At 40.6% G+C, this 13,386-nt stretch overlaps 1 protein-coding gene across 1 annotated transcript; it reads right to left on the bottom strand.

The window, feature by feature from the left end:
* Positions 1–4,918: 4,918 nt before the first annotated feature.
* LOC126804104 (BTB/POZ and MATH domain-containing protein 3) lies at positions 4,919–8,810 on the bottom strand. The gene is made up of 4 exons (XM_050531879.1): positions 8,151–8,810; positions 7,531–7,879; positions 6,409–6,685; positions 4,919–5,452 (listed from the first exon to the last, which is right to left on the bottom strand). The coding sequence occupies exons 1-4, from the start codon at positions 8,579–8,581 to the stop codon at positions 5,226–5,228; spliced, it is 1,284 nt and encodes a 427-aa protein (XP_050387836.1). The 5' UTR covers positions 8,582–8,810; the 3' UTR covers positions 4,919–5,225.
* Positions 8,811–13,386: the final 4,576 nt, after the last annotated feature.

Here is a 13,386-nt window from a genome sequence, read left to right as displayed (position 1 = left end):
AGTACCATTTGGCCCCTTTAATTCGATCTCTACATTAGGTAGGTGATTAGGTCGTTATCAAAGTTCTCTTCTGGAACCATCCATATCGTATATGACATAATATTTGGAATGTACAGGTTTGTTCAGTGATGTCGATTATGCCTAATTCGAATAATTTACATCCATATGAAGTTTGGTCACTTTGGTGTGTCTGAATTTGCATCCCAATGTGGAGAATGTTTCATTTAGGTGCATAATGTCTGGCTTGGTTTTCATTCTGGATGCGATAATGCCCACCTCGTTGTCGAGCAAGAATGTTATTGTTACTATACGCAGCAGCATGCCCCCGTTACCTAGATACACGTACATGTATGCAAACAATTGCGTTAAAGAAGAAAAATCTGGACAATAAAAAGTTATGTTTTATATGTTCATTTCTCCGTGGAATGTAATGATAATCGTGGAATTTTCAGTACTGTAGTCCGTCGAAATTAACTAATTAAATTACAAACTCAATCCGATTGTTCGGAAACATGGTTGTAGTTGAACGAGTCGTGAAACATACTTGACCTTCTTGTGGCTAGAGATCCCCATATCCAAATAATTGAAATTGGACCCATGATCGTGTGTGGTTAATGTACAGACATCAACACAATCTACTGTTTGAAAATGTAATCCCATGGCTAGTATTAGGACTTTCATGATTGAATTTCAAGAGGGTGGGTCAGAAAAATTTCAAGTGGTTATTCGAATACGGATCCGTAACACCACAAACTAGACCAGTGTCTTACTCTTACTACACATGTTTCATCTCTAAGCCTCCTACAAGTACTAGTCAATATATATGTACCCTAGCTATTAGGGCCACCGCTAATACTATGTTCTTCGATCTACATCCTAATCATCGACTCGTCCTCATGATCAGAATTCACCATGTGGCCCAGACTCCCAGGGCTCCCCTGCGGCGGACCTACCGTAAATCGAGTAGCGGATATATATGTAATCGGATATAACAAATGACATTAGATACTGGCCGGTATTGCAACACATCGAACGTCGTACTGGCTCGTACGTTCTCTTTGAGTTAGGGCTAGGGCTAGGGCTCTACCAGTTTGACGTACACATGGTGTTCTCCTAGAGACCCCTCAGATATTAGGGTTTGGATTACGATGATCATTGGATGCATGGGGTCGTTTAGAATGCGGTGGTGAACGTACTGGTGATGTTCCATGCATGCATGGTAGGGGCCTAGCTTGTATGAAGTTATATCTAACATTGGTGTCTGGATCGGATGTCCTTCTCAGGTTGTAGGATGTGTTTGATTCTCCACTTCATAAAATAAATTTAGACCAATAACCATGCATTTATTGGGCCGGAAGATTAAGCTACAGTTAATGTATCAATTACTGCGTAATGCATATACATAGTACGTATACATACGTATGTATATGTCTGTGTGTTTTGATCAAAATATTCGCACTACACTGCATATATATAAGTTTCCTAGAATTTCGATTGGTCGACGATCAGATGATGAGAAGACCTAGTTGGAGGTCGTATGATGATGTTATTGTGTCATGTTCGGTCATTACTAGATCAATTTGAGTCGTACGTATTTTACTCTGTTGATGATTCAGTAGTCTAGACAATTTGATTTTGTTTGAGTTGGTCCTCAAAATTACTGTATCTGGAAAGATTTCACATAAATTGTTCATGAGCACTAAATTCAGATTATTCCTAGTACTATCCAAGTAATAAGCAAACCATGCATACTGCTCGATCTCTCCGCTAAACATTTGTATATTGTTAGAATGATAGACACAAAAATGATAGCAGTCAATATCGATTCTAACCAGCCGAGATGCTCCAATTTCACGGAATTTGACCGTGGCAAAGATGCAAAATCGGCTTAAGCTAAGCTCGAAGTGTCATGTTGTTCTTGACGATCACGATCAAATAACACACATTATAGATGATCCCTTGTGCATACATTGTTCACTGAATTAACACATAAATCGTATGGTATGATCAGAAGGTAAGCCAATCGATCCGTGTGAACTACTTTCATGCATGCCCCTAGAAACCCTTTCTAGCATGTTTATACCTGTATATAAACCTCACTTTGAACACCAAAATTCCATAACACAAAGCTGAAGCTAGCTAGCTACTACAAAGTAACCTTCCAGATCGATCATGGAAAGCAGAAAGGTGAATAGCGTGAGTAACTTCCAGATGCCCCTTCACTATCCTAGGTACACCAGAAAGGACTACCAAGACATGCCCGAGTGGAAGCTCGACCGCCTTCTTGCCGATTATGGGTTGCCGGCTCACGGTGACTTGGCTTACAAGAGAGACTTTGCAATGGGTGCCTTTCTCTGGCCTGATCATTGTCGCCATAATCCCGATCCAAACCACCGTATTTCATACAATAACGCTAGCATTAAGGCGGACCATTCCAATTAGTTCTTCTAGGTTAATCTATGGGTTAATTTATATAGCTACGTGTAGTTTTGATCCAAATGTAGTTGGCTTTCAGCTAATAATAAATAAAAGTTTCTCAATTACATTAATAACTATTAATTGTCTTTCTAACCATATATAAAATCAGGATCGTCTCCAGAATTTGCATTAATAACAAAATCTTTCTGTTAAGTTATACAAATGCATGATGATTAATATTGAATTGGGAGCCTGAAGGTTCAATCTTTCTAACTTTTGACTATATCATCATTGTTTTGGCGTAGCCATCGATCATCGTTCTGGTCGTGTCCGTGTAAGAGATGGTGCCAAAGTTGTGCGTTCCCTGTCTGCCTTGGACTAAAAGGAAGCTTCAGGCTGAACCGGGATTTTCGCTTTTGAAGTTGCAAGTCTGATGTCTAAGCTGATCCATCTACGGACATTGCTAAGTTATGAACATGTTCATATGAATCATAGCCTCATAAAAATATATATCATGTTCGGTGGGGATAAAAAAGCTTGTGTCACATGATGCTGATTCCATTCAAGGTAATTTTATACCCAGTAACAAAATATGTGGCCAGGCTTGTGACCAAATCAATAGAGGATGAAAACGGTACAACTAAAAAAAGGAGAATGATAGAAGAGTAAAGCTTTATGTTTCTCAATAGAAATTATTATTATCCAAGTATAGATTCAGCATACAAAGGGGTTTCTATTTAAAGAGCTAGTCCAAGCACTCACTTAATGCTAATACATCATTCTAGAATCTCATTTTCCAATCCCACATTACTCTAAGTTTAGTTTCCCGACTCTAGGAGATAGGAATATAAATCAAAGACTAAATTCAAATATTAAGTCCTTGTAAACCCCAAATTATTAAATGGAGTTAACCCCCCCCCCCCCCCCCCCCCCCCCCCCTTGCACTACATCATTGGGAACATTAATTATTGTAAGGATCGATCATAGTTTGAAGGATTTTGAGCATGCTGTTACTGATTGGATCAACAATTAATGGTGTTGACCCTTTTGGATGGGAACTTCCATGGGAGGAGATGTAAGAGGAAGCTAACAAGATGGGGAGGTTCATTTCAATAAGCACAAATTTGTATGACGGGATGAAGCTGCTTAAGCATCTTGAACATACTTTGAAAGACATCACTCACCTTTGGATGATCCAATTTTGATCGAGTTTAAGAACAAGGTAGAGCTGAAGCGGCTCGAGGTGGAGAATTTTGAAAGAAGAGTCTCTGTGGAACATGACTTTCAATTTCGTAAGTATCCTTTTGGCAAGATCTGTCTTCACAATTTTCAGTTGTATCAGGTCTGTTTTCGAAATTCCTAGTCCATTTATGTTCAATAAGTACAAGCTGTTAAATGCTCCACCGGATACACTCGGTGATGGTTCCTTAGACCTGCACTGTGCTAAAATTGTCATCCAAATTGAATCTTTAGTAAAATCTCCGCTCTCAAGCCTTATTCAAAATGCAGGGAACCACTGTGCCGTATATTGCCTGCAAATATATACGAGAGCTGAGCTAGAGCAAATATATACTGAAGACTTTTTGATGTTGGGTTTTGAGTTTCATCCTCTAGCAAGTAAAAAATTAGCAGATAAAAACAGTTGAAAACGTAATGAACAATGGTTTACCTTGTTCAAATAGTAAGTTTAAAGGTCTAAAATAATAATTGTTCGCGACTTCGTACTCATTGCGAGACTCGATCATACTGGATTGTCGAACCCTCCTTTGCAAGCTTGAGGAAAAGTCGTGCTGTAATTTTGCGACCAAAGAGGCAAAGATCACACTTATTGCAGACTGAAATAACAAGCAGCAACTCGAGAGAAGCTATGCCAATCATTACCTGTGAACGACTGTACCATAACTCTTGAACCTGCCTAGCATAAACACTGACCCTCTCAATGTGTGTCTATAGAATGATCATTCCCAACACCCAATTCCACAACACTACCTTCAGAAGTCACCAACTGCTGCTTCAAAAAGATCATGAAGAACCTAAAGTTGAATGCAAGTATCTTCTAGATTTCCCTTCACTACCCAAGGTACAGGGGAAAGGACTACGAGGACACGCCTCAGCGGAAGCTCGACCGTCTTCTGGCACAGTATGGCGGGCTCGTCTGTGCATGGTGACTTGGCTCGAAAGAGATTTTGGCCATGGGTGCCTTCTTTCGACCTGATCGTCATAGCCATGAACCGATAATACCGCCAATTACATTTTAGGTCTTTGTTTCGTTGTGGTGGTCATCTGTTTAGTTTGAGGAAGCTCACTTGAATGTTTCCGGTTCTCATAGACAATAAGATCATGTAGCTTTGCAACCTGTAGTTTTGACATGTATCAACTTCTCATGCATGAATGCTAATCGATTTCCGGTTCACATTGCATACCTCAAGCTTTAAGTATAATCACACTTGGGATCCAGATGAAACCAAGGTTAGATTGGTATAATGACAATCAGAATTCGCAGATGAATTAGCCTTTACCGTAATAATATCATTCCATTGAAACTAATACTCTGATCTACAAATCCTAGGTACAGTTACAAAACACAACCATACAAATTTCTGCTTACAACAAACAGTTCCCTGACAAGCCTGAAAACAGGCAATATACTTCACCCTCCAAATTTACCATTGAAATTTTATACAGGGAGCGACACTCACAGATTGGAGGATGAGACTCACCCGTCATCCATAACTACAATTCTCTTCACAAGACTATTCCTTTCAGCCTTCCAAGTCCGCGCAACACTTAAAAGGTAACTCAGCACATTAATATCGCCGCGGCCTCAACCGCCTGCCAATGGGATTTGCTGATTCTGCTACTGCCCCACTGCCGTCTACTGGCAAGTCCAGCCCAAATATGCTGCTGCCACTCCTCTTCTTACTTGAACTTGAATTTTCATTGGCATCAACAGAAGCAAAAGTCTTCAGTAGCTCCTGCAACACAGAGGGGCAACTCTCTTCTAGATGCTTGTATCCATCTGACTGCATCACAGCTGATAAATACAAGAAGATTTCAATAGTTTATAAATTTAATTTTACACCAAAAGACTAGAAAGTACATAGTAAGCATATAAAGCATAATCCCTTTTCAGAAGGATGTGTGGACATGTTTTAATTTGGGGTAGTAACATAACTTAATGTTCTGGAGGAAAGCTCTTCTATACTTGGTTAAAAGTAGCCCAGATTCATATTCAATGTGCTCACAAATACAATAACAGAAATTTCTAGGCAAATAACCAGCATTCAACAAAAAAGAAAATATTCTGAGTATGTCTTTCTATACAGTGGCAGTTACAAGATACCATTTAGTTGTAAAGTTAATGATTAGCCAACCATTTATGGATTCACCTCGTAAACATTAACATACTCCGAAAAACAACCCAACACCTACTTCTCATTAGAGCCGTAGAAACAGAACAATTAGTACCCTTGATAGACCAACTAACATTAACCCCCTAGTTTTAAACTTTCCAAAGCCTAAAGATACAACCAATTGCGACCACTTGCAGGGGTCCATGAAACTTTACTCATTTGTCTTTTTTTTTTTAATTAATGATAGTGAGAAATCTTAATTCGTTTTTCTTTGTCTCTTTTATTCTTCTCTTCTCTTCTTTATGCAATGGAACAAATGTATTGGAAGAACCTATATACAAAGACCCAGGCCATATTAAGAATCCTACAATTTATACCATTCACCAATTGCTGCCCCACAATCAGCCAGAATATCATGGTGTCACCAAAGGCTGACCCGGGGACTCACATGGAATACCATAAAGTTTAATGTAACATCCTTAATGACTTCCTGAAACCATAGAGATTGATAAGGACATCTGTAACATGTTTGATGGCAAATGCATGACATTAGACAAGAGCACTTGATACTACTATGAAAAACTTTAACTGACATAAACTGTAAACTTGAACCACAGAATCTATGAGCAACACCCACCTCCCAAGTTTGTTGACTTTGCTGCAAATTTTAGACACACAGCCTTCAGCTGTGGGCAGTGATGCTGCTCAGCAAGAGCCAGTGTGGTTGCCACTGTTTCAATTGTGATTTCTTCACACAACTTTGATTCACACAACAACTTCAGTCGCTCTAGATTATACAAGTCTGCAGCAGCTAACAGATGCTGCACCATGACAGTGAATGTGCACAAAGATGATGAACCTGTAACTTCACGTATATCAGGAAGTTTGTCCCCGTAAATAAACAGAAGCATTGCCTGAAAAAAAAAAAAGGGAAAAAGGGAAAACCATGTAATTTATTAACCATGCTAAAAAAATATGAGGGGCGACATATATTAGCATATGGGTTGATATTGTAAGCAAAACTCACTCATCTGTAAGCACTGGTGAAACACAGAGATCAAACTTCTAATCTACATTGTAGAAAAAATGGAGAAATTTGCAGATTTTGAGAACTGGTTTACATTGTTCCAATTATCAGCAAGTGCATAAATTCCATAAGTTTTAACTAGTGTCGATTTCCCAAAATTTTCTAATAAGATCTGACAACTTTCAACATCATATATTTTTGTATTTACAATAAAAGTTCCATAAGCGTAGAACTTCTCACTGCCATCAATGACAATTAGGACAGGCCCACATGTAACGGCAGCTCCTAGTTCCTGCTCCGGTAGTCTAATTACAACACTGGCAAAGAGAACTTTCCAGTGGGACTATTGTGAGGTAAACAGAAACTTTGGAACTTACAAGAGAACTCAAAAACTTAGAAACTGAAACATTACTAGTTTAAATATATGACAGCTTGAATTTGAAGACAAGCGAGGTAGCAAAAATTTGTTTACTATCATATTAATTGGGCTTCAAGAGGCCTAATACTGATATGTTACTGAGATACTTTGGCTACACAAGGAAACTTCACATTTCAAACTCATAAAGAAAATTCGAACTTGTTCACCTCCTAATACTGGTATAAAATCTGAACCTCAATCATCACCACGTAAGAATACAAACCCAACAGTTCTTAACGTCATAAACATGCTTGAAAATATTTTAATCTTTCCAATGGTGATAAGCAGAAGCAACAAATTCAAATGACCATTACCTTGAAGATAAAGGGCTCAACATCCTTCACGACTATTTTATCTACAGTTGAATCCCCAAGGTGTCCAAAAAACTGTGCTTTGAATACAGGAGAACGGGCAGCAAGTATCAACTTGTGAGCTTTAAATTCCTCATCCCCGACCTGAAAGACCACGTCGCAGCCAGCTCCGGAATCTAAAAACGCCCTAAGACCTTCACCCATGTCTGATGGCGGCACGGTGATTGCAAATTGCTTCGGACACTCGAGGCGAGTCCTGACAACTCCAACAGTGCAGTTCAACACGAGGGAATCGTCCTTAAGAAACTCGGATGTCTCGAGCGCCGTTCTTCTGAAAAATCGCTTGTAACCCCTGAAAGTAGAATCCAAGGATTACAAAACACGAAAAGAAGCTTATCCAACACGCGAAAAAATAACACCGATTCATATGCAAGATCAAATTCAACATAAAATCTTTCATTCATATCGATGATGTACACTCATACTCAACCTACATTACATCAAACCACATCAAAACCTAATCCCTAAGCCGAAATTCAACAACCGAAAGCGAAAACTTGCTTAGCAATTAAGCCGAAAATCGAAACAAGAGAAGATCATGAAGCAAAAAGAAAGCACATTACCACATGCTGCCGCGGTACTTTAAGGTGTAGGGCCCGCTCTCCAAGGCGCGATCGAAATGGCTATGGACCTTGTCCTTGCCGCTGTTGCTCTGGTCAACCAAGGTCAGCTCAAACAAGGCTCTGACGTCGGTGCCCTCACTGACCAGGGCGATGAAGACGGAGACGTAGACGGAGCTGTCCTCGGGGTTTTTACCGTCGGGGTAAAAGTAAATCGCCCAGTCGTAACCGCCGACGGTGAAAGTGTCGCTGAGGATGTATTTGCCGGCGCCCATCCCTTTGGCTAAAGAATAGCCCTTTATGGTGAAGCGGTGGGAGCCGTTGACGGTCTCGCTGATCGAGCGCGAGCACGACTCGTCGTTTTCGAGATTCGGAGCCATGGAGGTTTTACCGAATTGGGAGCTCCGGAGGGAGGGTTTGGGGAGCGGTGGCATCGGACGGTCGCGGCGGAACCCTAGGGAGTGAGCCGCCTCGGCATGGCATGTGAATTGGGCAAGATTTGGGATTCGGAACCCTAAATTTGGATTTGAATTGGGGAAAGTTCGAGGGGTTTGATTTGGGGGATTAGGCGGGTCGTTGATTTGTGGGTTTGTGTTCGGGTGGAGAGAAAAGCTGTGTGTTCCGTAAAATGGTGCTGGGAATGGAAGTGCTTTTAAGGCCAAAAGTTGTGTTGGTACTTGGTTCGTCTCTCTTTTATGGTACGGAATCTCTGAGAGAGAAAAATAATGGTATAAGAAAACTATTATTGTATTTATTGGAGGGTTTAGACTTAGATTGAAAGTTATGATGGAGCGGAAAATACTGATTGTTGCTCTTTGAATTGATGAATGAATATACAGATTACAATGGTATATATAGATTAAGGGAAAAACTTGCGTACAAACTAGTATGTACGCGTGCGTCCAAACTCTCGTTTACTTGCACACTTTGCGAATATAAATACATGATTTTAACCGTTCAAAAGTTTAGTTTATTACTAAAGATCATTTCTGTAAAATATCAACATAAACAAAAATCGTCTTCATAGTCGATTGCATCAAACAAATGAACGGTTATGGTGAAAGTTTGTAGTCTCATGATCAACCGTCAATTTGTTTGATGTAATCGACTATGAAGACGATTTTTGTTTATGTTGATATTTTACAGAAATGATCTTTAGTAATAAACTAAACTTTTGAACGGTTAAAATCATGTATTTATATTCGCAAAGTGTGCAAATAAACGAGAGTTTGGACGCACGCGTACATACTAGTTTGTATGCAAGTTTTTCCCTATAGACTAATTCACACTAACCACTAATCACTCCACTACCCGTGATTTCCTCCACTATACCTACTACCCTCCACTCACACTCCCCCTCAAGTTGGCGCATACATATCAACCATGCCCAACTTGCCAAGTGAGTCATAAAAAGCTTTCTTAGATACTCATTTTGTGAGCATATCGGCAAGTTGCTCTTCTGTAGGAACAAAAGGAAAACTGATGATCTTCGCGTCTAGCTTCTCCTTTATAAAGTGACGATCAACCTCCACATGTTTTGTACGATCATGTTGTACATAATTCTGTGAAATATCAATAGCTGCCTTATTGTTACAGTACAACTGCATAGCACATTTAGGCTTAATACCCAAATCTTGTAGCAAGTTTCTAAGCCATAATAATTCGCATACTCCCTGAGTCATACCTCTGTATTCTGCTTCAGCACTAGATCGAGCTATCACCTTTTGTTTCTTACTCTTCCATGTAACAAGATTACCCCCAACAAGGTAAAGTACCCTGATGTGGATCTCCGATCTGTAATATTTCCAGCCCAGTCTGCATCTGTGAAGCCACAAATTTCAAGGATTTTATTGTGATTAGAGAACATTACTCCTCTCCCCGGAGCTGAGTTCAAGTACCTCAAGATCCTTACAACAGCATCCATGTGGTCCTCGCTGGGATTATGCATGAACTGACTTACTACACTTACTGCATACACAACATCTGGTCTGGTATGTGATAGATAAATCAGACGGCCAACTAACCTCTGATAACGAGGTTTGTCAGTAGGGACTTGATCTGGATACTCTGCTAACCGATGATTTTGCTCGATAAGAGTATCAATGGGAGTGCAGTCCAACATACCTATCTCTGTTAGTAGATTAAGGATGTACTTCCTCTGACACAGATAGATACCATCACTACCTCGGGCTACTTCAATGCCTAAGAAGTACTTGAGTGTACCTAGGTCCTTCATCTCAAACTCTGTGGCAAGTTGTTTCTGTAATCTATCCACCTCAACAGTATCATTCCCAGTAACTACCATATCATCAACATATATAATTAGGGTTGTTACCTTCCCTTGTTGATATTTGAGAAATAACGTGTGGTCTGAATTACTCTGTTTTGTAGCCAATCTTCCTCCTAAATTGTGAGAATCTTCCAAACCAAGCACGAGGTGACTGTTTAAGACCATACAAAGACTTTCTCAATCTGCATACGGAGTTACTTGGAGAAGCGGCCACGTATCCAGGCGGAAGATCCATGTATACTTCCTCTGTTAGTTCTCCATGAAGGAATGCATTCTTAACATCAAACTGCCTAAGTGCCCAGTTCAAGTTAGCATCGACAGAAAGCAATACCCGGATAGTGTTTATCTTTGCAACAGGTGCAAATGTCTCATCATAGTATATGCCATATGTCTGGGTGAACCCCTTCGCTACTAAGCGTGTTGTATACCGGCTTACTGACCCATCTGGATTATGCTTCAATGTAAACACCCAACGACATCCTACAGTCTTCTTGCCATATGGTGGAGGTACAAGCTCCCAAGTATTGTTCTTTTGTAATGCTTCCATCTCTTCCTCCGTTGCTTTCCTCCATTTTGGATCTTCCAATGCATCCTGCACTTTGTTAGGTACTGATACAGTAGATATTTGATTCACAAATGACTCATATGACTTAGATAATCTTTTGGTAGATATAAAATTCGCTACCGGATACTTGGCTTTAGTCTGAAGGGTAGGTTAATATCTTTTTGTTGGTTGACCCCGATTAGACCTATTTGGCAAAACATATTGTCTACTATTAGCTCTAATAGAATGACTGACCTCAGGTGAGTGATCTTCTGTACCAGGAGAGCATTGGTCAGGGGTATAAATAGTTATACGGGAGTCATGAGGGGCAGTTGTGTTGTCAGCTTCTAGTGCCTGAATCTCTTGAGTGACGACCTCAGGTGGTGCTTGTGTGGCTTTGGTAATCTCAACGGGATCTATTACCATATCAACTGACTCACTTGTCTCCCCCTCTCCATGATACAACTCTTCAAAAAATGAATTCTCCCCCTGAAAAGCAGTATGAGAAGAGGGAAAATAACTCATGTCCTCAAAAAGGTAACATCCATAGTGACATAGTACTTCCTAGTAGGGGGATGGTAGCACCGGTACCCTTTATGATGTCCTCCGTACCCAAAAAACACACATTTAACCGCCCGGGCATCCAACTTAGAACGCTGATGTGGTGGAAGATGAACAAAAGCAACACAACCGAAAACACGGGCAGGAAGATTATGAAAAGAGGGTAATGAGACATGAGATGCAAGCACCTCATATGGAACTTTCCCTTGAAGGACACGAGAGGGAAGACGATTAATAAGGTGGGCGGAAGTAATGACAGCATCACCCCAAAGGTATTTAGGCATGTGGACACTAAAAAGAATACACCGAGCCATGTCAAGTAAATGACGATTTTTTCTTTCAGAAACCCCATTTTGCTCAGGTGTGTAAGGACACGTTGTTTGATGAATAATCCCGTGTGTGTTAAAAAACTCCTGAAAGTGATGATTCACATATTCCCCCCCCCCATTATCAGAACGAAGAACTCGAATGGTGGCATTATATTGTGTTTGGACAGAGGTATGAAAGGCACGAAAAGCTGGAAAAACCTCATCTTTATTTTTAAGAAGAACAATCCATGAAAGACGTGTGCAATCATCAATAAATGACACAAAATATCGCATGTCTGACACAGTAAACTCTTTAGAGGGTCCCCAAATATCAGAATGAATTAGTTCAAAAGGAAGAAAACTTTTAGTAGAAGTACTAGGGGAATAAGTAGATCGATGATTCTTGCCCAAAACACAGGTCTCACAACATAAAGAAGACTCGTCCACGCTGATAAACAAAGTAGGCATAGATTTTTTCATAACACTAAAAGATGGATGCCCTAAGCGACGATGCCATAACCAAACTTCACTTAGCTTGTCAGAAGTGGAGAGTAAAGCGGTCCGAGACTGTCCCCCTGGTTTTCCCCCTGCGTATGTCAGATCCAGATAAAACAACCGGCCTCTCAGATACCCCCGACCAATTACCCGTCCGGTGAGAAGATCCTGAAAGATCACATACATAGGAAAAAATGTTACAGAGCACTGAGCGTCAGCGTTCAATTGGGGAACAGATATCAAATGATGAGATAAAGCATGTACATAGAGTACGTTGTGAAGCTCTATGGTGGGAGTAATATGAACAGATTCGGACCCTAACACGGGGAATGCCTCACCATTAGCATTAGTAACAGAGGGTACGGGTAGAGGGGACAATACGGTAAAGTAAGATTTATCATAAGTCATATGATCAGATGCACCCGAATCAATAATCTAAGTATCAAAACTAACAGACTGAGAAATATTGAAGGCTATACCAATTTGACTACGGCCAACGATGGAAGCTGTAGGTGCTCTGCCAGTAGTATGATGATCATGCCCAACCACACCATAGATATCGGGTTCCAGAACTAAGTGAAGAGCTGCTCTTGCGTGGGGACGATGATTAGGCCTCTTGGGCCTAAGATGCGGATATAATTTCCAACAGGTCGCACGAGCATGGTTAGTATCATGGCAATAAGAGCAAGGAGGGCGAGGTTGATTCCCGAAACCTGGTGGTGGTCCTTGTCGATGAAGGGGAGCGGAAGTTGCTTGCAGAAAGGGTGGTGCCGGAGAGCGAGCATGAATAGTAAGGCTGGAAATGACAGCCAGTGCCGGAAGAATACTCTCCTGCTGAGACTCATCCTTTCGGATATAGGTGACAGCGGCGAGTAGGCTAGGTGGTTCGGTCATTCGGAGCAATTCGGCTTTCGCACTGGTATGCTTGGCGTTAAGACCTTTCAGGAAATGGTGAACTCGTTCAAGCTCCTTCTCCTTGTGGTACCAAATAATATCTTTTTGATTTTTTATCATGCAAGGACGTTTCACATCAATCTCAGC

Source organism: Argentina anserina, chromosome 7, assembly GCF_933775445.1.
Source record: "Argentina anserina chromosome 7, drPotAnse1.1, whole genome shotgun sequence".
In the NCBI taxonomy this organism is placed as follows: domain Eukaryota; kingdom Viridiplantae; phylum Streptophyta; class Magnoliopsida; order Rosales; family Rosaceae; genus Argentina; species Argentina anserina.
The sequence above is the reverse complement of the archived record's forward strand: the minus strand, read 5'-3'. Positions and strand labels throughout refer to the sequence as shown.